This window comes from Danio rerio, chromosome 6 (assembly GCF_049306965.1).
Source record: "Danio rerio strain Tuebingen ecotype United States chromosome 6, GRCz12tu, whole genome shotgun sequence".
In the NCBI taxonomy this organism is placed as follows: Eukaryota; Metazoa; Chordata; class Actinopteri; order Cypriniformes; family Danionidae; genus Danio; species Danio rerio.
The window spans coordinates 46,795,900-46,819,080 of record NC_133181.1 but is presented as its reverse complement, the minus strand read 5'-3'; the positions used below and the strand labels follow the sequence as shown (position 1 = coordinate 46,819,080).

Here is a 23,181-nt window from a genome sequence, read left to right as displayed (position 1 = left end):
ACATATTTTACATTTGTATTTACATTATGCCCTGTCGTTAATTCTATAATTACAATGTATCATTTCAATTCACCACTCATGCAATAAATATGTGCTGCAATGAATACATTTTATTTTCTTTAACATGGTTTTACATTACACTTAAAACACTCTGTACAATGACCTTGTACATAAAATCTCCTGAAACAAAACTTAAAACATTATCTTGCAATCTACACAATGCAGCAGTCTGGTACAACATAAAACAAAGAGTCTGCACCATAAGCCATTTGTACATCAAAAGGCTTAAAGAATCTTAAGTCATGAGGCATAACAACTGAAACATTATGCATGTTTTCAGTAACTTCAAATGCATGTAAATGTTCCACAAATGAGGTCTCCATTTCCGTTACCAAAAAATAAGCTTCATTCCTCAGAAATATACAAACAATTTTGTTGAACACTGGCAATTCTTCAACAACACCTGTGCAAACAACAAGACCTGTGTGAAACTCAACGTCTTCATGTTTAATCCAACTAGTGATATTTACTTCACTTAACATATCAATCTGAAAATGTTCTGCAATCAAATGACCATTGTCAACATCAGTCAGTTTCTTTGATTTAACAGGCCCAGATTCAATCCCTTTTGTAAAGAGTGACTCCCAATGGTATGCAACAGCTATCTGGTGTTTCATCGCAAGGGACTTAGTTATGTTCTTGAAATTTTTCAAACTGGACTTAAAGAATTTGTGTTTTGCTTCATATCGCATACTCCAAACATGAACTAAAGGACCAATTTGGCGTATACACTCAGGGTAGTGAATCATGAAATGGTGTTTTGGTATCAAATTATTTTGGGGATACAATTCACTGAATAGCTGGTGATGCTCTCGAATAAGATGTTTTAGAAATACAATCATTCCATCTGTAATACTTGGGGAAAATATTATGTTTACTATGTGGATTAAAAGCAGAAGTAAATGCCAGTGTCTGTCACCTTCTGGGACCACATCACCGAAGATTAGTGGGAGGTTTCTACTAAGGCATAATGTTTGACTAGCGTTAAGTCCAATACTGTTGCCACTACTAGACAGGTTTATGCGTGTTGGACGGTTCTTTTTGTCCATGAAACCATAATTGAATGCATATACACGCTGGAGTATGTTTTCATTAGAAATGAAGTTCTGATTCAAATAACCAAACAACAACTTAATCTCATATTGTGCCACGCCCTCTAAGACATCGTGCATGATATCTAAAACAAAATTATCTGAAACACTGAAGTATGACAAAGAATTGAATATACTGTTGCGTTTCAAGCCAAAACATGACGTTTCCCTCGGATTCTCACGAAGATAATTGTAATGCTCCTCATTTGTCAATCTGCTGCGCAAAACCATACGTGGATCATTTTCACTAAACATTGTTTGAGCCAATCCTTTGTCAGCAAGACACATTCTGCAAAAGTAGTTTCCAGAGAAAGATTCCACATAACCAAGGATTGAGTTCAGACCTAAATTGTCCCCTGTTACTTGAGCAATTGTACCATAAAGAGGTTGTTCAGTAAATGACACTTTCATTCCATGTTGTTCTAGCACTTTTACATCTTCAACAAATGGACAAAGAATTTTGTCAATGCCATATTTTTTGGAATCTTGGGAATGAAACAAAGAGATGAGGTGAATGTTCATCAAAGACGAATTTAAACGTGGTGGTAAATTTCGGACTGTAAAATATAAACATCCAAGCTTGTGAACCCCATGTTTTGACCCAAGAGGGTTTGCGGTTTCAAAGTCATCATAATAAACTTGAATTTGCAAAGCATTTTGTGACTTAGAATACAGTGCGTGATGCTTGTAGTATTTTCCATCACAGAAGTCTTGGTATAAGTTACAATCTGTTGCAGGAGGTTTATTAATATGACTACACACTTCTGGATTTTTGAAAATAAATTCTAGCGTTTTTAACAGGGGTACATAAATGAAAGTGTCATTTACTGGAACCTGTTCATATACTCCAGATTTTTTGTTTCTTTTTGAATCAAATCTCACTCCTAAATGAATCTCAATTGGCTCAACAACACCCCATTTTTCACTGAAGTATTTTGTCATTTTGGAATTTGTGTTTAAGTCACTAAATGGATTGAAAGCATTGCTAAAGACATCTTTTACTGCACTTCTTATTTGATTTTCAGCAGGTAAAGCACTGAGCACTTGTTCTTCAAGATTTGCATGAATTTCATCAACATACTCCTCCATACTTTCAACAACAGATAACACTACACTGTTTGCAACGCCACTGCCCTTTAACTTTGCAATAATTGACGCGCACATATCTTTTGCTTGGTCTTTTGACATAAGAGATGTTGATGGTTCGTTGATTGCATCTTGGTCCATTACAGAGCAGTTGTGTTGTGAGCTCTGTTCACCAAAGTCTGACTGATGTGGTACTTGCATAACATCACTGCTTGCATCAAGATCTGTAGTATAATGACAAGTATTTAAATGCATTTTAAAACCCTTAAAACTTTTAAACTGCCTTGAGCATCCTTCTTGTGCACAAACAAGAACAAACTTTTTGCCAGGATATAACCCATGAAAAAACTTAAGGTGCTGAATTAATGAACTGGGTGCATCATGCAATGTTCTGCAAATGTAGCACTTTAACATAGTCTTTTAGTTTCTGTTCATGAACTTTGCTCGTAACTCCTTCACCTTTGGACTTTCTTTAGTGGTGTCAACATCTACACCGTAGACTGTTGTCTGGAGGAATGTGTACATGTTGCTGAGTGCATCATCATAGCTTACACTGAAAACGAAGTGTGCTTTAAACAGTTCATCAATGGCTGCCAACGAGGTGGTTCCCTGGCATGGGATGATCATCTTGTCCATTGCAATAAAGTAATTGCTGATGGCGCTCTTGTGCATTCCTGAAGCAAGGAGGTATGGTTGGCGATGTCCCTCCTGTTTTGCGAAGTGTTCTTCAAAACTGTTGTTTGACTGGAGGAAAAAATAGATCATCATGATAATCTTAGATTATGCACTAAATTAATTAAGCTTATCTTGCCCAGTTAATCACAAACTGTAGCTCTGCACAAACCTTGTGAAACACAACTAGATGTTCCATGGCCTGAGCTGCACTGATCTTCTGTTTTTTCTTTTTAGAAGGCTGAGGTGGTAGAAGGTGCAGGAGCAGCAAAAAAGATGCCATATCACTGTCCCACTCTGTAAGAAACAATAGAACAATTTATTATTTTCCCTTATTAGCTGTTTTTCATAAATTCACATTAGAGCTCTCTGTTAGATATTACATTTTTCTTTGACATACCTCGATGATCCTCGGAAGACTCATCATTGTACAGATTCCTGGCTGAATTCAGCAAGCTTTGGAGCACTGAGGTGGTAGTAAGTCTCTCTGCTTCTCTGATCACTTTTTCCTTATAGAAGGTAGGCCACTTCTCAAGCAGTTTGGCAGCTGTTTCTGCACCAAATAGGAGGCTAAAATCTTGATCTATCTACAGGAACAGAACAACAAAAAAGTATTACTGACCATCTCATGCTTTACAAATATGAATTGTAGTTTACGGAAATCATTTCATCACTTACCAGCCCTTTCGTGTCCAACAGCCTTGGAAACACTGTGAGGATGTTGTGCGACTCGTCAGGATTGTAGATAAGGCGCTGTCTATAGCAGAAGGTCTCCTTCATCTTTTGCAGGACAGTTTCTCGGTCAGTGGTGTGGTTCATTAAGGAAATTAACTCTTTACAACGTTCTTCATCCAACTGATCAGCAGCCGAAGGCAGCTCCCTTTCCTGGGTTGGACCACCTGCTCCTGCATTCTGTATTTTAAACTCTCTGAACTCAATTTTAGTCTTTCGTTGAATTGTCTTTAACCTCCACGCAAGAAATCCAGAGCCACTTTGGCCATCATAAAAATGTTCCTAATCAAAAACAGAGACATAAGTTGGTTTAACTTTATTATAAGCAAATAGAAGGAATCCCACAGTCATAACTTTTTCATAGTATAAATATTATGTATAATATTTTATTAAAATGTTTCAAATTAATGTTGCTACTGTTGTCTTTTTCATTAGTTAATCCACACTAACATAATTTAACAAATACAACAAACGCACGTGCACTAATTATTGTGACAGTCCTTAAAAGTGTCAAGCAAATTCATTACCTTTTCTTAATGATAAATACATTTTAAATCAATATGTTAAAATAAATACATAACTTACATATCCTTTTGTTGAAAAGGGATCTTTTAATGCAGGGAACAAGGTGACAATTCCCAATGCATATTTTTCTTTAGTACTCCGCTGAGGGATTCTCCTGCAAAAATAAATAAAAATTGATTTTAATACTTGCGCAATATGAAAAAGTACACGAAAAAAACTTAAGAGAAAAAAAGCTTTATAGCAATTAACTGCCTAATATTAATACAACAAACTTACCCTTCCATTTCAACCATGTAGGCAGCAAGAATGTTAACCATTTGCCTTCTTGTACTGTCACACAATGTCCCAGTTTCGTCATATTCTTCCAACACTTTTGTCCCTCCTGATTTTGTTTGGAGGATCTGCTTTATAAGCTAAAATGTAAATTAGACTATTAATTGTTTTATTAAGCCAACAAGAGTAATGCTTGTTGGGAAAATCATCATATCACGATAATTTATTTCATATCAGTCTATATCGATAATTATCACGATAAATGTCAAATCTTATATATATTAATTAAAGATTTTCAGGATGCCAACCGCTTAGTGCAGCTGATTTAAGACATTTTGTAAAATTATATATATATATATATATATATATATATATATATATATATATATATATATATATTTTTTTTTTTTTCTTTCAGGGTTTTTTTCTTGTAAGGCACGGCTTTCAAAAATGATGAAACTCTGCTGGGTAGTTGAGCTGGCTTACCAACACTTGTTTGGGTCTGTAATGTTATTAGCATCTTCATTTTTTTACCTTATTTTTTTCTTACCCCTCCAAGTGCAACTAATACTGTATGGCTGTAAGCTTGTACTGCGTGTGGCATCTGGAAATGCAGGCTGCAAAATGCCTGCGCAGCCTTACGCATACTGCATAAATATTATCGAACACTTATTGTTTTATGGAAAAAAATACATATTGTGATAATTATCGATACCGAATTATCGCCCTGCCCTATATTGTTTTTTGTTTTACACTTAGTACCCATTGCACACTTCAGACGATAAACTTACATCTTTGGCCAAAGCACTCTGTAATGGCTCTTCATCAATTTTCATTCGTTTGGGTTGTCTTGACAAGTCACTGTCACTGCCACTACTCAAAACAGAGAGGGAACTCCCACTGTATGACAGCGGTGCAGATGGAGTTGATGACCGAGATGTGTCTGAATAAAACAAAACATATAAAAAGCAATTACCCTTATTTGCAGTATACTTATGGATATATCAGATATCAAATATCAGTAATAATTTATTGAAAATTTTATTAGTAAAATTATTCAATATTAATAATGACAAATACATGTGTTACCATATTTGTAATCTTGGTAACTTGTTACTCTCGTAATCTTTTTATAATAAAGACTAAATAAAGAATATTTTAATTATTAACATTTATTTTAATTTACATATTAACCAATGCCAACTAATGAGACCTTTTCTTCAAAACAGAGTAAAAGTCTTTACACACTAGTGAGGAATTGCTGGCAGTTTTTTTTTTTAGCATTTGGTTAACTATGCCACTAAAATGGACGTAAGATGAATACGGAGTGAATTAAATTATCTAAAATGACCACTACTATTTATTTTTTACCGTGATCCAAACCGTCCTTCACAACAAAGCAAATCCCTGCCACTGCAGACAATTCTGCAAACACAGTTTCATCCACCTCCGTGCCAGAGTCATCTTCCACTGTAATGTTGCTAGCAGGAATGGAGAACTTTTCTCTCACTAAATGATGATAAAGAGAAACATGTTACATTTTTTTTAATTACCAAATTACCTCCACCTAGTACGGAACCCCGGAAGGGACGTAGTGGAGGAGAAATAAAATTGGCTGGGTGAAAAAAAAAAAAATGGGTGAAAGAAAAAATGGGTAGGAGGAAAATATATATTTTTTAAGTTTTTGCGTTCTCTCACAAAGTTTTGCGTTCCCACGCAAAAATGTTTTCCGTTATCTTGCAAAGATGTTTTGCGTTCCCTCGCAAACTGTTTCTCCACATACACTTTCTGTGCACTTCAATCATGTAAACCCTCCCGATTTGCTGAAATTCTCCTGTATTTTACCATTCTATCCCACTTTCTCTACATTAATACGTGCGTCGATCGTCACCTTTTATATGCAACCTCTGAATCAGCAAATGCCAGACCAGCTTCTGTACACGCCATTTACAGAGGAGCGGGTGTATGTTTAAACAGACAAATACACTGAATAATATGTAAACATCTCCGTCCTACATGTTTTATTTTAAACAGCAAATTTTTTCTTAAATGAGCACAAACAGATTCTAAAGTAATGGACTGCTTTCATTATAGATCTGTGCATTCTTACAGAGACACCTCTGTTATCAAACTAAACAAAACATGAGATTCATTAGCTGCTCACTTGTTTGATAACAGAAGTGTCCCTTTAAATGGCACGTACAGACGCTGATCTGGAATCAGTTTATTGTACGGAGCGCGTCTGTCAGTCAGCGCTTATACATGCATTCACTGGTTTAGAGGTTGCATATATATTGCATATTAAAGAAAGTGGAATAGAATGGTAAAATATGGGAGAATTTCGGCAAAAAACGGGAGGGTTTACGTGAGTGAAGTGAACAGGAAGTGTTTGTGGAGAAACATTTTTGCGAGATAATGCAAAAACTTAATATATATATATTAAGTAAATATAAATATATATTATATATTTATAATATAAATATATATTTTCCTCCCACCCATTTTTTTTCTTCTTTCGCCCATTTTTTTTTTTTTTTTTTTTAACCAGCCAATTTTTTCTCCTCCACTATGTCCCTTCCGGGGTTCCGTAACCTAGTACAAGTTATTACTTACTCAAATTGTTATTGTGAATTTTACCTTCAGAAATGAATTCATCAAAATCAGCAGCCTGTAATTTGATGTATTTCTTGCGATTTTCATACTGCACCTTAATTATCATTTTTGTATCAACAACATGCGTCTACAGAGGAAAAAAAACAGACATACAGTATAATTTTTATTAGATATCTAAATGATAAATACCTAATTTAATTTACAAAATAACATTCAGAAAGATTATATTATGCTTTATTATGCTTTGCCATAAAAAAGTACCTTCTGAAACTGAAGTTGTTGTGTATTCAATCGTTCTTTTAAGGCTTGAAAGGCTTCTAACTGTACATACTGCCTTTCACACTTGTCATGATGACGGCAATATCGTTCTACCCTGTTTAACAAACGCACTAAAGCAAAAATAAACTTGTCACCTTCGCTAAACTGACAATTCGACAAGCTTGACAAAAGAGTAATAAAAAATAACTGGTCAACTGTAAATTGCTTTTTATTAACTTTTATATTTGTACCTTTTAGGTGCCCCAATATCCTATGAACTTAATCCTATGAACACGTTTAATAAATTATAGATAGTTAAACATACAACTAGTGTTCGTAAACTTTCTAGCATGACTTCTGAAAGCAATTAGCTTATCTGCAAATGGCATTTTCTATCAACATTGGCAGAATTCATAACTCTCGAGTCTAAATTTATAACTTCACATGTAACTCCCACTTACCCGAAGGAGAAATATTTGAACGTTGAGCCTCAAGAAGCTGTTGATTCCTATAAAAAAAGATGCAACTATACGTTAGTTAACGAAGCTAAATTACACACGCAAGCACGCACACACACTCACACAAAGACATGCTACGAGTAACGTTCGTTCTAAATTTGATAAATTATGATCATTAACTAAAACTTTCTGTCGTGATGCGATTAAACACACTGACTAAATTCGAATTTAGTCAGAATAATCGCCTCACGCAGAAATAGCACGTGAACCTCACCACCACTCCTGCTCGCGATGGAAGAAAATGGCGAATGGCAGGTGTTTAATTATCTAGAAAGGGCACTTGTTAGTGCTATACAACGGGCGTTTTTTCTTTTGATGTTGAATCAAGCAAGCAAAAAAAGCACGACGTATGGCTGTGTTACATAAATAAACGAAGCAGCTCCCTCACACGCGTGGACCTTTCTTTTGCTGTTACCAGCAAAAGTGTGTGAAAAGTGCCCGGGTATGGCGTGAGGGAGCTGGAGGTAACATTTAACGTTAGTTTTCCGAACCGCGCGGGCCCGCGCACGGGAATAAAAATATAATGTTATCTTGTTAAACATCAGTAAAACTTTATTAACTATTGCGTTAATGTTTAAGGAAAGCAATTCAAATCAGTCACAAACCGTATTTTCACGTATTTTAACCAAGAGGAGCGGTTTTAAGACAGCTTTAGTTTCTTTAATGTAACATAGATAGTACAGAACTAAATAAATGATGGAAAATGACATATGACATTTAAAACTAACGTATATATAACAATTTTTATGTCAAATGTCTATGTATAAACATTATAAGTACTTTTACTCACCAGTTGCTGCTTCTCATTGCTCCTCGTGGCAGAAGAAAATGGCGTATGGAAAAATCCTTCAGGGATATTGCTGCATAAATTCCCGGATGTAGTAGTCAACACTATATTAGCGTTAGATACATGTAACTCTGTGCGACAAGGAGGCAAATCAGCTTCCAACACTGAGAGGGTTATTTTATCTTTATCTAACTCTAGAATTATAACACTTTACTCTGAATTACCTCAACACTCAAAATTTAACACTAATGAATTTGCTGTGTAGAGGGCTGTATTAAAAACATGCGATTCATCATAAAAATAATTGAAAGTGCCTTCTTGGTGTTGATTCAAAGTGTTGTTTTCAACAAAGACTTCATGCTACTGAGGTCTTCTCGGCCCCCCTGTTGTGTCTCTTAAAGCATCAACAGAGACCACTGTTAAAGCGGTCCAACGGGGCCACAGCGAGACATCTGGAGGAGCAGGCGATGAATATGAATGTTTGCATGAGAGCTCAGACCCTGAGCAGGGGTGCGCTGCTCTCCCAGTGCAAGTGTTGTCTTAATTAAAGTGGGGATGATGTCGCCGTCGCCCCCCTCCTGTCAACTCACCTCCTCTACGGCCCTTCCTCCACCTCCCATGTGGCTCATGACACCCCAAGAAACATCATTATCTGTGATTCTTTTGTTTGGCTCAGGCAACAGGAGTCACTTTCACTAATGACCATTTTTTAGCTTTTCTGTTTTTATCTTGCTTTTCTTTTCTTTCTTTTTTTTTTTTTTTTTTTTTTTTTTTTTGCAGAAATCCAAGATCAATAGTCTAGGGGATAAAATAAGTTGTCACTGTTGCCAAAACAAAAGACTGATACCAGAGCAAACATGTTTACAAAATATTCATTTTCATGTAGTTGGGTAGTCATGAATTCAAGAATTGTGTTTTTTTTTTTTTTCGGTGTTAGAACAAAGAAATCAGATATTTCAAATTGCAGATATTTCAAATTGCGATTTCATTTTGTAGTCAAGCTTCAGCTGAATATTCTGTATTAGCTTCTTACTGATAAAATGCAATGAGTTTTAGATAAAAAAGGAACTGAAAAGATATTAACTTAATTAAACATTTATTCTAATTTATTTTTAATTATACAGAATTGAAACACCTTTATTTTTCTCTAGAGCAAATACAAAAAATGACCTTACCTTTCTGTGAACAAGTTCTACTCAAATTCGGAAGATAATGTAGCTTATTATAAAAACAAAACAAAAAAATATTGTAAAAAAAAAGAACACTCAGCAAACTAACATGGCTGAAACAACTCTGAAATTGTACTTTGCTCTTGCTTGCTACTATTGTCACAGGCGATACTTTCAGTTGACTTTTTAGCAAGACACTAATCACTCAATTGTGCTCACTCAATGGGCTAGTAAGACTATTACACACCGACAACAGTCACGCATTTGTTTTGGGCGGTGGGAATTAAATAATACATATATATATATTTTATATCACAGCCACTTGCAAATTGCGATTGTGATTCGATTTTAATTAATCACTCAGCCCTAATAAAAATTAAACAAGCCAGTAATTGTTATTTTTATCACTCAATATTAAAAGTGTGACAAGACACTCCAAGATACGAGATGAGGCATGAGATTGGGTTTACGAGAACGAGACAAGATTTTTATACTTTTATTTTGAATCCTCAATGTTGAAATATATAAATGAAAAAAAAATTTAATCAACTGAAAAAAGAATCACAAAATGCAAAAATATTTAGGTGCTTTTTTAAATCAGATTGTAATGAATGTTATTTTACTTCTTTTTGAATGAATTATATGCAGTAAAGGACATCCAAACACTGCAAAGTATTTTGCTAACATATCAATGGAAAATAGTGTTTATATATAATTTTAAATATCAGCAAAATATGTGCTAATGCATGTAAGAAAATTACAAAATGCAAAACAATTTAGGTGTTTTTTTAATAAACATGCAATTAATGTTATTTTACTTCTATTTTAATAAATTATGAAATAAAGGATGAAATATTTAGCTATAAACTGTACTGACTGGACAAACTCTGAGCTACTGGATGAGAGTAAGGACTGATAGGAGAGAGATGTTTTAATGGAATTTGAGACCGCATGACAAATGAAAAGAAAACCTCCTTTTTTTTCGTACAGCAAAAAAAGATGACGATGATGATTTTGTCATAGCCCAAGATCTCGTCATACCCCTGCTAAATATATTCAGCCAATACAGTCTTGTCAAGACACCTGCACACACACACACACACAGACACAGAAAGTGCTCATTATTATTGATTGTAGTGATTGTAATACCACTATTAATAATCAAACTAAACTTTTAAGAATTTTACTTCACAAAATGTCAGTGTAGACTTATCAAGGCATTTACAGATTTAAAAAAAAATATATATATTTAATAGTTTTATATTTGGTTTGTTTATTTACTCCAAATTAGGTTAGCTCTATTTCATTTATTTTTTATATTTTAATGAAAACAAATGCAAATATGTAATTTGTAATCTGGATGGAGGTGAGCTTTGTAAATCTCTTCGATTATTTCAGCCTTAAGCAGGTCGGAGGCTAATCCATACATGCACACATACACACTCCTATCACGACCAGACCATACCTCCAGGGACTGAAGATAGAAACATGAAGATGATGAAAAGAATGAGGTACATCAAAATTACGATACCGTGCCATCAAATAAACCAAGCCCTCATCATCTGCTCAGCATGATGCCTCTTGCCATCCAAGAGCTTTGATAACATCATTTGATCTGAAAACATCCAGGGCTGTCAATCATTCCAAAGCCTGAGATGTACTGTAGGAAAGATTTATGCTCACTCGTCAAGTCCAGTCATTTTTATGTCTGTAGTTCTTAATACAATGTATAAATAGTGTGTCAAAGCAGCTTTACAGAGAAAACAGGCAGCAATTGAAAATCAGGTAGAGAGAGTATGACATTTCATCAGTGTGAAACAAGTACATCAAGCACAATTAGATTCCACAGAATACTGATTCTAGTTAGTCCATTGATCATTTATTCCAGTTCAATTAGAGCTGGGTGATTTAATTAATGCTATTTTAGTGTGCATATTGTCAGTAAAGCCGATTCTAGTAAACCTCCAGCATGTGCATTCAGATGGAGCAGAGTTTACTACACAAAGTACACTGATAGGCTACGGAAAAAAAATCGAAAAAAAAATCAAAATTTGAATTCGGTTAAATTGGTCGATAATGACATTGAGGTAATTGTTTTGCGATAACACACTCTATAGAATACACAAGATATCTCACTCATATAGTTTTGTTTGGGAAAAAAGTAATGGTCAATATGGTGAATGAAGACCCACCTTCTGGTACAGGAGCCAATCATGGGTCGCTATAGACTGACGATTCTCTGGGGGAGGGGCTCGGACCAGACATGAGTTTCTGTAGATTTTGTGTGATTTGAACATTTAGAAATGAAACAAAAAGACGGTTGTTGTTTATTTTTTATTGGTGATTCCTAATATGAAATTTAATCTTAAGCTTGTCAACAGTGGCTTAGCGGTGGCCCCCCGCAGGAAATATAGACCTGGTGGGGGGGGTTAGGGGGTTTTCCAAACTGCAGTATACCTTGAAAACGAATGTCGTCCTATGCCTATGTTAAACAATGAGATTCACTGCCGACCCCTAAATAAGCTTACCCGGATGTGACTGCAACAGGCACCACCTGCAAATAGAGGAGAAAAAGTAAGCTTTCATGAGTTTTTAAAAACTCTCCGCTATTATGCTTGGATAAACAGAAAAGGACATGGACAAACATAGGCAGCATTTTCAGAACATTTATTATCTGAAATTGATTTGTATATCATCTTATTTGAATGGTACAAATAGTTTATGAACATATAATAATATACCAAAATATTGCCTTTTTCCCAAGACATTTCATAAGCCTTTAATTATTATTTTTTCCTGTGTTAGAACAAAAAAATCCAGAATTTGTTAAATAATATTATGTATGTTGTGTATACAATATTGTACATGTATAATTGTAACACTAGGAGTCGGTTGACAACAAAGGTGAGGTTCCAAACGCAATTTATCAACAGCTTCGTCAGGCAGCACACAATATCATGAGGGTAATCCAATAGCGTAGTCGTGGTCCGTGCAGGCAACAAACAGGATAAACAAAGAAACAAGGCACGATTCGACTAGGCAAAGAAAGCACTTTGCAATGTTACAGGTAAACATATAAGACTCAGCAATGTGTGTGGGTGAGAGATGAATATATAGTCCATGTAATCAGTCTATGATTCATTTCTAGTGTGTGTGCAATCAGGGAAAGAACTGGAACTGGTGTGTGTGTGTGAGGTGCATGATGGGATTTGAAGTTCAGTTCTGCGACAGAATTGTAGTTCTCCAGCGTTCATCAGCTGCTAGATAGCTGGTGATAGTGACAATAATATTTAAAATATTGGATGTACTTTTGGGAGAAAAAAAAAAACATTTACAATAACAAAAAGAATTCGCTGACATAGAATTTGTACAAAAATGCACAAGTTGACAATGTATAAATATTTGTTATTTTCCTTCAGATGCTGTTGCTTGAGTTTTGATGTGCACATCTTGTCAGTAGACATATCTTGCATTACTAAAGTCAACAATTGTTCAATTAAATGTTTGTTAAACTAAACGCTAATTGATATTGGTAGCTTGTGGAAATTGACAACCCTAATGCATACATAAAGAGAAAGGACAACAGGATGATGCAGAAATGATGTGAACTTTGGGGGTAGAAATAAGCCTATATGGAGGCAGTCTGGGAAATGGCAGGAAACAGGGACTGTGAAGTATCATATGGAAACATCTGTTCTGAGGAAATCCCAGCACCGCCACCAGCTTAAACATAAACATACATACAAATACCCTTCAGTTCTCATCCTGGCCTTCCACCGAGACTGGTAGGAAAGGACGGTCCGTGCCAACTGTCTTCCTGTGCTGCGCCCTTATGGCACATTCCCGGTCAATGAGATGATGGATGGGACGGGGCAGAGGCAGCTTAAATACACGTCTGAAATAATATTTTCTCATCTGATAACCCTGAATACACAACAAGGCAAGCCGTTCAGACTCCCATGATATCTTTGGATTGTAAAATGTGTTTATGAGAATATAAAGACAAGTATGGAATGTGGACAGACATTCAGCTGTCATGCTACTAAAGAATATCATGAGCTTAATGTTTTCAGATTGGCAGTAAAAATAGCGATTGATTTCAGCTGTTGTCATTTAGATGGCTTTTATGCTGTCTAGTCACCAGAGATGATACAAGATACATCGGCCAGTTGTTGGATGATAATAGATATTTATTTGGGATTTTTATTTGTTTTATAATGAGAGCTTTAAATTTGAAATATTTCATAAATCTTTACATGAATATATACTGTTAAGCTCTAACTTTTGCATACCCCATGCTGTATAATCATATTGGTGGTATGCTTTTTTGGGGTTTCTCCAAATTGTAACTCCCTTGGATGTGGGAATAAAAGTGAAGGTGGACTCAGAGAACAATACATGTTTCAGAAAGTCCACAGCTCAAGATTTTCAATGCTGGCACCATCGTTTTATCCATCGTTCTATCTTTCTATCATTTTATCTTTCTATCGTTCTATCATTTTATCCATTTATCATTGTATCATTGTATCCATTTATCTATCTATCTATCTATCTATCTATCTATCTATCTATCTATCTATCTGTCTGTCTGTCTGTCTGTCTGTCTGTCTGTCTGTCTGTCTGTCTGTCTGTATGTCTGTCTGTCTGTCTGTCTGTCTGTCTGTCTGTCTGTCTGTCTGTCTGTCTGTCTGTCTGTATGTCTGTCTGTCTGTCTATCTATCTATCTATCTATCTATCTATCTATCTATCTATCTATTGTAGAGCATCTCTGCTGACCCCTAAATAAGCAACAAAAATGCGACAGCAGCAGGCACCATCTCCAAATAGAGGAGAAAGAAGCAAGCTTTCATACATTTTTTTTTTAAAACTCTCCGCTATTATGATTGAAGACACAGAAAAGGACATGGACAATCATGGACAGCGTTTTCAGTTAATAATAATAAATTATGTTAAATAATATTAGGTACATTGTGTATACAATATTGTACATGTATAGTTGTAACACTAGGAGTTGGATGACAATGAAGGCAAGGATCCAAACGCAGTTTTTTAACAGCTTTGTCAGGCTGGCAATGGTCGAACAGAAACAAACGGTATCATGAGGGTAATCAAATAGAATAGTAGTTATTACAGGCAGATGATCGTATATGCAGCAAACAGTATAAACAAAGAAACAAGGCACGATATGACACTAGAAAACAGAAACAAAGAAAACACTTTGCAATGCAACAGGTAAACATACAAGACTCAGCAATGTGTGTGGGTGAGAGATCTATCTATCTGTCTGTCTGTCTGTCTGTCTGTTTGCTGAATATGCATTAAGAAGTGCACTGGCAGCATTCACATTCCTCAGTCACTCAACTAAAATTGGAGAGCTGATGCAAAATAGCAGACAAAGTTGAATTAAACTTATGGAAATGTCCAATAAAATTGGTCCAGTGTTCAAATAAGAGCATCCTGTAGTGCAGCTAATTGTAGGTTTCCCCATTAGGAAATGAAATTAGATCATAGTTCCCCTCATGTAAATAAGGAACGCTGCCCATGGCATGGTTCGAGATTCTTCTAATTGCCACTTATGTTTGGTTGGCTGAGTGGCACCACAGTGATGGACATGCCCTATGCCAGGTCTGCATTGCCCTATTGTCAGCTATGTTGTCATAAAAGGCAACCTTTATATTAATGAGATACCAAGAGTCCAGTGTCATTTTGCATCAGTCACCTTAGCCTGGTAAACAAGGCAAAAAGAAATGTTCAGTCTGTAGATTTGTTTGCTTGGCATTCGCCCCACTTATTAATGGAGAAACAGCTCCAACGATTGCCCTGATTATGCCTTTGTCTTCATGCATGCTGTATGCCAAAGTTCACTGAAATTGTTTTGAATCCTTTGAAATCCAATTATCCAGCAATATCAGCAGTGAAAAGAAAACCTTTTTTTCTCTTTCTGTTGACGCATTAACAATTATTTGAATGACTTGGAATTGTTGCAATTTGCATAATTATCAGACCCCATTCAACAGTCGCTTGGCATGATGCCTTTCAGGTGGAGTGAGTAATGAAATCGTCTTCTGCAGACTGAAGTCACCATGCATATACACACAGCACAGCAGCAACAAAGAACAGCCCACTTTTGAATATTCAATGATGCGGTGCTTAATATACATGAGTGGGTGTGCATAAGTAGTGGATTGTTGCCGGTGTTAGCAGACAGATCCAGTGGGGAGAACAGACTTCATGCACACACACTTACTCTGAATGAAAATGTACACTGGAGAGATTCTTGCAGAATAAAGCAACTGGGACACATTGAAGGAGGAGGAGGAGAAGGAAGAGAAAAGGCAAGGTGTTTGGTCAAGCCGGCAGCCACATGTGAAAGTGCAAGAACGAGAGAGTAAGAGAGAGAGCTAGAGAGAGACGGACAGAGGAAGGGCGTGCATTGAGTTCTGCTCTCCTCCAAGAGAAAGACTAGATGGTCAGATCTGTCCATGATGGGGTGCAGAGTATGTACTCTACAGAAGCCTCAAGAGCAGTACAAACTCCTGTATGAAGTATGCCAGGTAAACTACTGCTTTTATTTTCTTACAGAAAGCCGTTAATGCAGTTAAATGTATCAAAAGTGGTTAAAACTTAAGTGTTTCATGCATGAATCCATGTCTTACTACTGTTGAGTTTTGTTTGTCTAGAAAATGTATTGTAAAGCTTTTTGGACATGTTTGTGCGATCATATTTGTCTTTTCAGACAGAATGCTGTACTTTTGGAGTTGTGACAGTTGTGCTCCTGGTCTGTTGTATTAAGCTATGAGACTTTGGTTTGAGTGGGTTTGATCGAATGTGACAGACAGGTTAGGAATTGCCATGTTGCTATTGTAATTTGCTTTCTGAGCCTGATGGTCATTGTTATTTGTTTATGGCTAATTGTGTATTTGGCATGGTTAAATTGGAGCAAAATGGAAAATAGATAAATAAATAAAAGCACTGTTGCTTCAATAATGCATAATAGATGTATGTATTTGATGTAATAACTTTGGAAAGTTATATTTAAGGTTTTATTCACTCTTAACTCTTTGACAATAATGGCTTACACACTCAGCATTGTTGGTTTACAAAACCAATCAAACAAACATAATCCTCTTGCACTACTACACTTGATTTTGGTTTTATTGTAAAAAAAAAAAACAACAACAAAAAACACGTTAAATGAGAATATTTAAAGGCATTCTTCAAAAATGAAGGTGATTTAGTATTTCAATTTTTTTTATTTAGAATGTTTTTTAAATAAATTGGGCTCACACTTCATTTTTTCAGATTTTTTTAGTATAAATTTTTTTTTAGTATATGTACTAATTTTGGTACTTTTACTATAAACCGACATATCAACCGATTGGTAGAGGCTGATATTTTAGTTATTATAACGTGTAAAAAAAATTAATTGTCCATTGTCAATCAGTGTAACAGACATACACTGTTAAAGTCTGAAGAATAGACTGTGTAATAATAATGAATTATTAGCCCCCCTCAATTATCCCCCCCCCCCCTGTTTATTTTTTTCTGCCAATTTCTATTTAACGGAGAGATGTTTTCAACACATTTCTTAACGTAACATTTTTAATAACTCATTTCTAACAACTGATTTATTTTATCTTTGCCATGATGACCGTACATAATATTTGACTAGATATTTTTCAAGACACTTCTATACAGCTTAAAGGCTCAACTAGGTTAATTACTGTAGGTTAACTAGGCAAGGTTAGGGTAATTAGGCAAGTTATTGTATAATGATGGTTTGTTCTGTAGACTATCGAGAAAAATATATAGCTTAAAGGGGCTAATAATTTTGACCTTAAAATGTTTTTAGAAATTAAATAAATACATTAAATAAAACAAATAAGACTTTCTCCATTATTAGACATACTGTGAAAATTCCCTTGCTCTGTTAAACATCATTTGGGAAATATTTAAAAAGGGAAAAAGGGCTAATAATTCTGACTTCAACTGTATATTAATATCGTACATATTAAAATATAAACTAATAATGGATTGGTTTTTTATATCATAATGTATAAACAATATATTAAAATAATATTTTGTATTTTAATATATAATGTATTTTAGATCTGTCCACTGTATCTATTAATTATTTTTTAGATATTTATTTTATAATTTTTTTTCCTTCTCGCTGACAAACTTGTGGTTTGATAAATATTTTTTAAAATAACTTTTAATTCATATATTGAGCATGCATTGTAATTCTTAAATAAGAGTATTAAGAGTAATAAGAGCATCACACTATTATTGATCTACATATTCCTGACAATATTTTGTTTTGTAAGTTGTTACACTGAATGACATTTCATCAGGTGTAAATCACAGTAAAATTGTATGGTGCTCATTTTTTCATGCTCAGAATATTTTTTTATTATTATTATTTTAAACAATTTAATCAAAATGAAATTAAAGCTCAATGTGTGTGTCTGTCTCTTCGACAGGCATTTTGCTTTCAGATATTTGCAGCTCAGATATTTCTGAACTGCCATGCCATCCAGCATGTATGAACCACCATGTCCTCGTGAGCGGTGCATCGCTGTTTGACATTGTTGTCAGCTCTGATTTAATTTCCTGTGGGTTTTGTAATCCTGACGCTCGCGGCTTTAGGATGTCTGACACAATAACGCAGGGAAAGCTGTAGATAAAAACCAGCAGGGGGCCTCTGAGAACACATGCTCACACACACACATCCATGCAAATGTGCACACGTTATCACAGAAATTGACAGTTATCAACAAACTGTAACCCGAATTATCCCTTATTTGTTCCAGAGTGAAGGCTTCTTGTTAATTTGAAAAGCTCACAAACTAAAAGATGCTAATTTATTCAATTCCTGATAAAAAAAAAAGCCTATTTTTTTGTGGATTCCAGGCACAGTGAGACCACACTGTTAGCCAGCCAGGGGATGCATACTTGGGTTTGTATGGAGTATGTGTGTGTGTGTGTGTGTGTGTGTGTGTGTGTGTGTGTGTGTGTAGGAAGCTTTCAGTAAACCTAATGAGTGACCACTTCGTCTAGTCTTTTCACTATATTCCGTAGTGGCTGTTTCTCTGCATTAGCTGTTGATGACAGAGCAGTCGCTATTGTGAAAGACTCCGCTTTGATCGTACACACTGTGTGAAAGCGGGACTAAAAGCTTTCTCTCCTGCGAAGGGTCGAGCTTATATTTTTGTGTGTGTGCACTATAACAGTAAATGGTCTCTGTTTGTTAACAACCCAACAGCCGATGTTGGGCTTCAAAGGAAGCGTCAGCCTTTTCAAATCACTCCCTATTGGGGAAAAAAACGAATGAAGCAAGAAAAAAAAGAGACAAAGACTTATTGGAGGCATCAGATGAGGTCTTTATCTAAACAAGTCCTCCATGCGAATGCATCTGTCATGCTGCTGTCAATTACTTTTGACTGACAGGCTGTTAGTAAAGAGTTTTTGCTAGTAACTCGATGTTGGGTTACTACATGCTTGAGGAAAAAAACCCAATTGTTTTACATCCAATGGGCGTTCTTCACTCCTTATGTGATATTGATATGTCGTCTAAGAAGCTTAGAAACTGCTATTTTTTGTGTTGGGTGTTGAATGCCAAAGCTTTTATTAAAAAAAAATAATAATAATAATAATATATATATATATATATATATATATATATATATATATATATATATATATATATATGTATGTATATATATATATATATATATATATATATATATATATATATATATATATATATATATATATATATATATATATATATATATATATATATATATATATATGTGTGTATATATATAAATCACAACAACAAAATAGAACATAAAGTACAGATGAAAAAGTGACAGCTACTGTATATTCTGGGTGGAGTTAGGGGGGGTCTTTCTTTCATCGAAATTAGATCACACAGTTTTTAAAAGCTAAAGCAGTCACATTTCCCATAGTCAACTGTATGCTTTCTTTTGTGTATGAATTTTTATACTAATTATTTTGTATGGGAAATCTCAATATTCAGGATTATTTAAGGTGAAATGAGTCAGTGACTATGTTTACATGGACATCAGTAATCAAATTATTTGCCTTAATCTGGATAAAACAATAATATGATGAAGGTGTTTACATGAATTGCTTTTTGGATGTTTTCCACATTTTAGCACATAAATCGATAAACGTCATTGTGTAACCGCATTACCTACATTTCCTACAGAGTTCCATGTAATTTCGGGTGTTTTGTTTTTAATTTGTCGACTTTAACTACTGTTTTTCACTTTCATTCAGAAACATTTCATGCATGCCCCCCATGAAAAACGAGATAATGGATGCGAGTATGAACTGCTGGAAGAGTGTTTTAATGTTTATTTTAATGGAATTTGATACCGCATGCTATATGGGAAAAAACCTCCGTGTTTTGCGATACATGTGTCTATGGTCCTTCACTAAAACAGTAGGTGCAGAGAATAGTGTCAAACAGTATATAGTGTATAGTGTATAGACTATCCTGTTGCAAAATGTAGTGAAAATCCTACACGACAGAAATAGTTTGATTTTGATGTTTACATGTCTGTACTGCACTTTAGTAATGTGACTAAAATCGACATACTCCATGTTGTAATTTTATTTCTGTTTAGTCCGATTATGACCTTAATCAGATAAATCAAAAATCACTGTTTACATGGTAGACTCTTAATCAGAGTGTTGTCTTAGTCGCATTAAAATCGGATTATTGGTGTCCATTTGAACATACTCATTGATTGATTCTGTGATCACCACAGACTAAGCTGCGTCTGAATTGAAGGGGCTAAAAATTTTGTCCTTAAAATGGTTTTTAAAAAATTCAAAACTGCTTTTATTCTGAAATACAACAAATAAGACTTCAGACATACTGTGAAAATGTCCTTGCTCTGTTAAACATCATTTAGAAAAGAAAAAAAAAAAAAAAATCTTAGGGGGGGCTAATAATTTTAACCTCAAATATATATTGCAAATTTCACCAGATGACTTAAGATCTCTATTTGCAATTTATATTGTTGGATGGATTGAGATGATTCTGCAGTGAGTGCATAAAATCTATAAACCTTTTGGGGTCCCCTGACACGTTTTCATTGTGGTTATTCATTGCAGTGCATTTCTGTATTTGCATGTTGTGAGTATTTTCGTGCATAACAATCTATAAATACAAGAAACCAAGAAAAAGAGACAATCAAAAAAATGTTTGATCGTTTTCCGAGTCTAACGGTATTCAAATACAGTAACTGAATGATAAAAAAAAGAAAATTCTATAAAATTGATCGTTGTTAAAGTCACAAATGGTACAATTTATTATGCCTGAATGCTTGTCAGGTCATTATACATTCACGGGCATCAATAACACATGCAAATGATGAGTTGAAATACAACTGAACATTGGATATGCTGCGATGTGACTATTGCGAATTATCATGTTGCGATATCGATGCTGAAATGATATATTGTGCAGCCCTACTATATAGCATTGTTTCCCAACCCTGTTCCTGGAGGCACACCAACAATATATATTTTTGGATGTCTCCCTTCTTTATCTGACCCATTAACTTCAGGTTTCGGAGTCTCTTCTTATGTGCTGCTGTGTTGATTCAGATGTGTTTGATTGGGGAGAGGTTGAAAATATGTATTGTTAATGTGCATTCAGGAACAGGGTTGGGAAACACTGCTATATAGGCATATTGACAAAATCAGAAAACATGACTGGGAATTGTATTGTTCACCTACACTGCGAATTTGTACCCCACAGACAGATAATGGAGCCTTTGTGATGAGCGATGGCTTAGACTCTGGAGAAGTATGTGGCAGAAAGGTTGTTGTTTCGTGTGGTAATGTTGAGAGTGCTCTTGGCTGGCGTCGGGTCACTCATAATTAAGGCCTGTGAGTGGCGGCAGGATGTCGCTGGACTTTAATGAATTGACTGAAAGATTCTTTTGAAGTGTGAAAGTGATCTGTAGACTTTACCAGGCGCCCGCTCATTCATGTGTCCACCTCTATAAGCATGTGCATTGACACGTGTGGTGTAAAGCGCGACATGGAATTGCATTATTGCAGTGAATTGATATCGGTCTTGGGGATTTAAACAGCTTTTCTGAAGAATCGACTTTATTACTAGATATTTGGAGGTCTGTGAGAGTAAGAACGGGTCATTGGATGGCATATACAGAGGATCAGGCTTCTGACTGGGCCCGTCCCCAGATAATACACACAGATCCTCTTCATTAGGCTGTCTGGCACTACCTCTACCCTCTTTGTTGTCCCTCTCTTTCTGTCTTAGAACTCCTCTGAGAGGGATACAGACGGATGAACACACACACACACCTAAAGAGAGATTTAGGGACACAGAAATGTTTTCACAGGTTCATATGCTCTAGGAGGCGCTCTATAGACTCTACAACTCTACTGTAATTTAAGCAGAAAGTTACATCTGAGCAATTCCAGCATCATAGATGTGACATTTGCAGTAAAAGCTCAAAACATAAATTTCCAAATGTTAGCATTATATTGAAACATCTGTTTATATTTTCCAAAACAGCTAACCACAGAGTTCTGGGGTCAGAAAAATATCAATCTGTGAACATCTTTTATATTTTAAATGAAGAAAATAAACCCTAACACATGTCCTATGAATGTGACCAAAAAGGTCTACGAGTTTACAGTATACAACATACAGAATCCTGTGAATTAAACTGCTCAGCCCAAAAGAAATAATGCTAATCAAAAGGATAAAGGAGTTGTTTCTCCATAGAACAAAAATGATTTATTTTATTTTACTTGACATTTTTGTATGTATGAGGAAAAAAGCTTCGTTATGGATGTGATAGATGTAAAATTAGCACTTGTGTGACTTTGGTAAATCAAATATAATTGTTTGAAATTGACAGACATTTTTAAGTAGTTTTACAATCTTGTAAAATATAAGCCTACACAAAAAACCTACAAAGGGTTTCGCTATCTCGGTAAAAACATAACTTTTTCATGGCAAAGTTGACATTTGTGTGAAATTGCTCATCTATATGTATCCATAAATTATCTGTTACATTCTGTTACACTTACAACACATTTCTTTACATAATAATTTCTAATAGTATTTTCTATCTTTGCCATCAAGATATTTACATAATATTTAATAGATATTTTTCAAGATACTAGTACTCAGCTCAAAGTGTATTGTAAAGGATTAACTAGGTTAATTAGGTCAACTTGGCAAAGATATTGACCTTAAATTAGTTTTTTTTTTAATGTAACTTATTTTATTCTAGCCAAAATATAAGAAATAAGACTTTCTCCAGAAGAAAAAAATAGAAAATACTGTAAGAATTTATTTTTCTAGTTGAAATATAGAT

At 35.0% G+C, this 23,181-nt stretch overlaps 2 protein-coding genes across 10 annotated transcripts in view; one reads left to right on the top strand and one right to left on the bottom strand.

Annotated features, from left to right (window-relative positions):
- pdzrn3b (PDZ domain containing RING finger 3b) overlaps positions 1-23,181 on the top strand; it is a 157,683-nt gene that overhangs the window by 105,914 nt on the left and 28,588 nt on the right. Inside the window, exon 1 of one of the 5 annotated variants that reach the window (XM_005166002.6) lies at positions 15,984-16,338. Coding sequence (XP_005166059.1) covers positions 16,267-16,338 — 72 coding nt within the window. The 5' untranslated portion in view covers positions 15,984-16,266. 5 annotated transcript variants of the gene reach the window in all.
- Positions 92-8,694, bottom strand: LOC100534851 (uncharacterized). Of its 5 annotated transcripts, XM_073954453.1 has the most exons (13): positions 8,043-8,274; positions 7,772-7,818; positions 7,314-7,441; positions 7,077-7,179; positions 5,811-5,948; positions 5,231-5,382; positions 4,443-4,579; positions 4,227-4,320; positions 3,588-3,923; positions 3,310-3,496; positions 3,082-3,206; positions 2,790-2,981; positions 92-2,461 (listed from the first exon to the last, which is right to left on the bottom strand). In XM_073954453.1, the coding sequence occupies exons 4-13, from the start codon at positions 7,156-7,158 to the stop codon at positions 2,378-2,380; spliced, it is 1,527 nt and encodes a 508-aa protein (XP_073810554.1). In that variant the 5' UTR covers positions 7,159-7,179; positions 7,314-7,441; positions 7,772-7,818; positions 8,043-8,274; the 3' UTR covers positions 92-2,377. The 5 variants fall into 5 exon arrangements, with proteins under 5 accessions (XP_073810554.1, XP_073810555.1, XP_073810551.1 ...); XM_073954454.1 differs by lacking the exons at positions 7,314-7,441; positions 8,043-8,274 and adding an exon at positions 8,619-8,694; XM_073954450.1 differs by lacking the exons at positions 92-2,461; positions 8,043-8,274 and adding an exon at positions 8,619-8,694 and having other exon boundaries at positions 2,470-2,981.

What these genes read in the sequence shown, in the direction of transcription:
- LOC100534851 (XM_073954450.1), bottom strand. An exon ending in TACATGGTTGAAATGGAAGG is followed by an intron (nt 4,321 to 4,442) that starts GTAAGTTTGTTG and finishes TTATTTTTGCAG; the next exon opens with GAGAATCCCTCAGCGGAGTA. An exon ending in CCTTTTCAACAAAAGGATAT is followed by an intron (nt 3,924 to 4,226) that starts GTAAGTTATGTA and finishes GTTTTTGATTAG; the next exon opens with GAACATTTTTATGATGGCCA.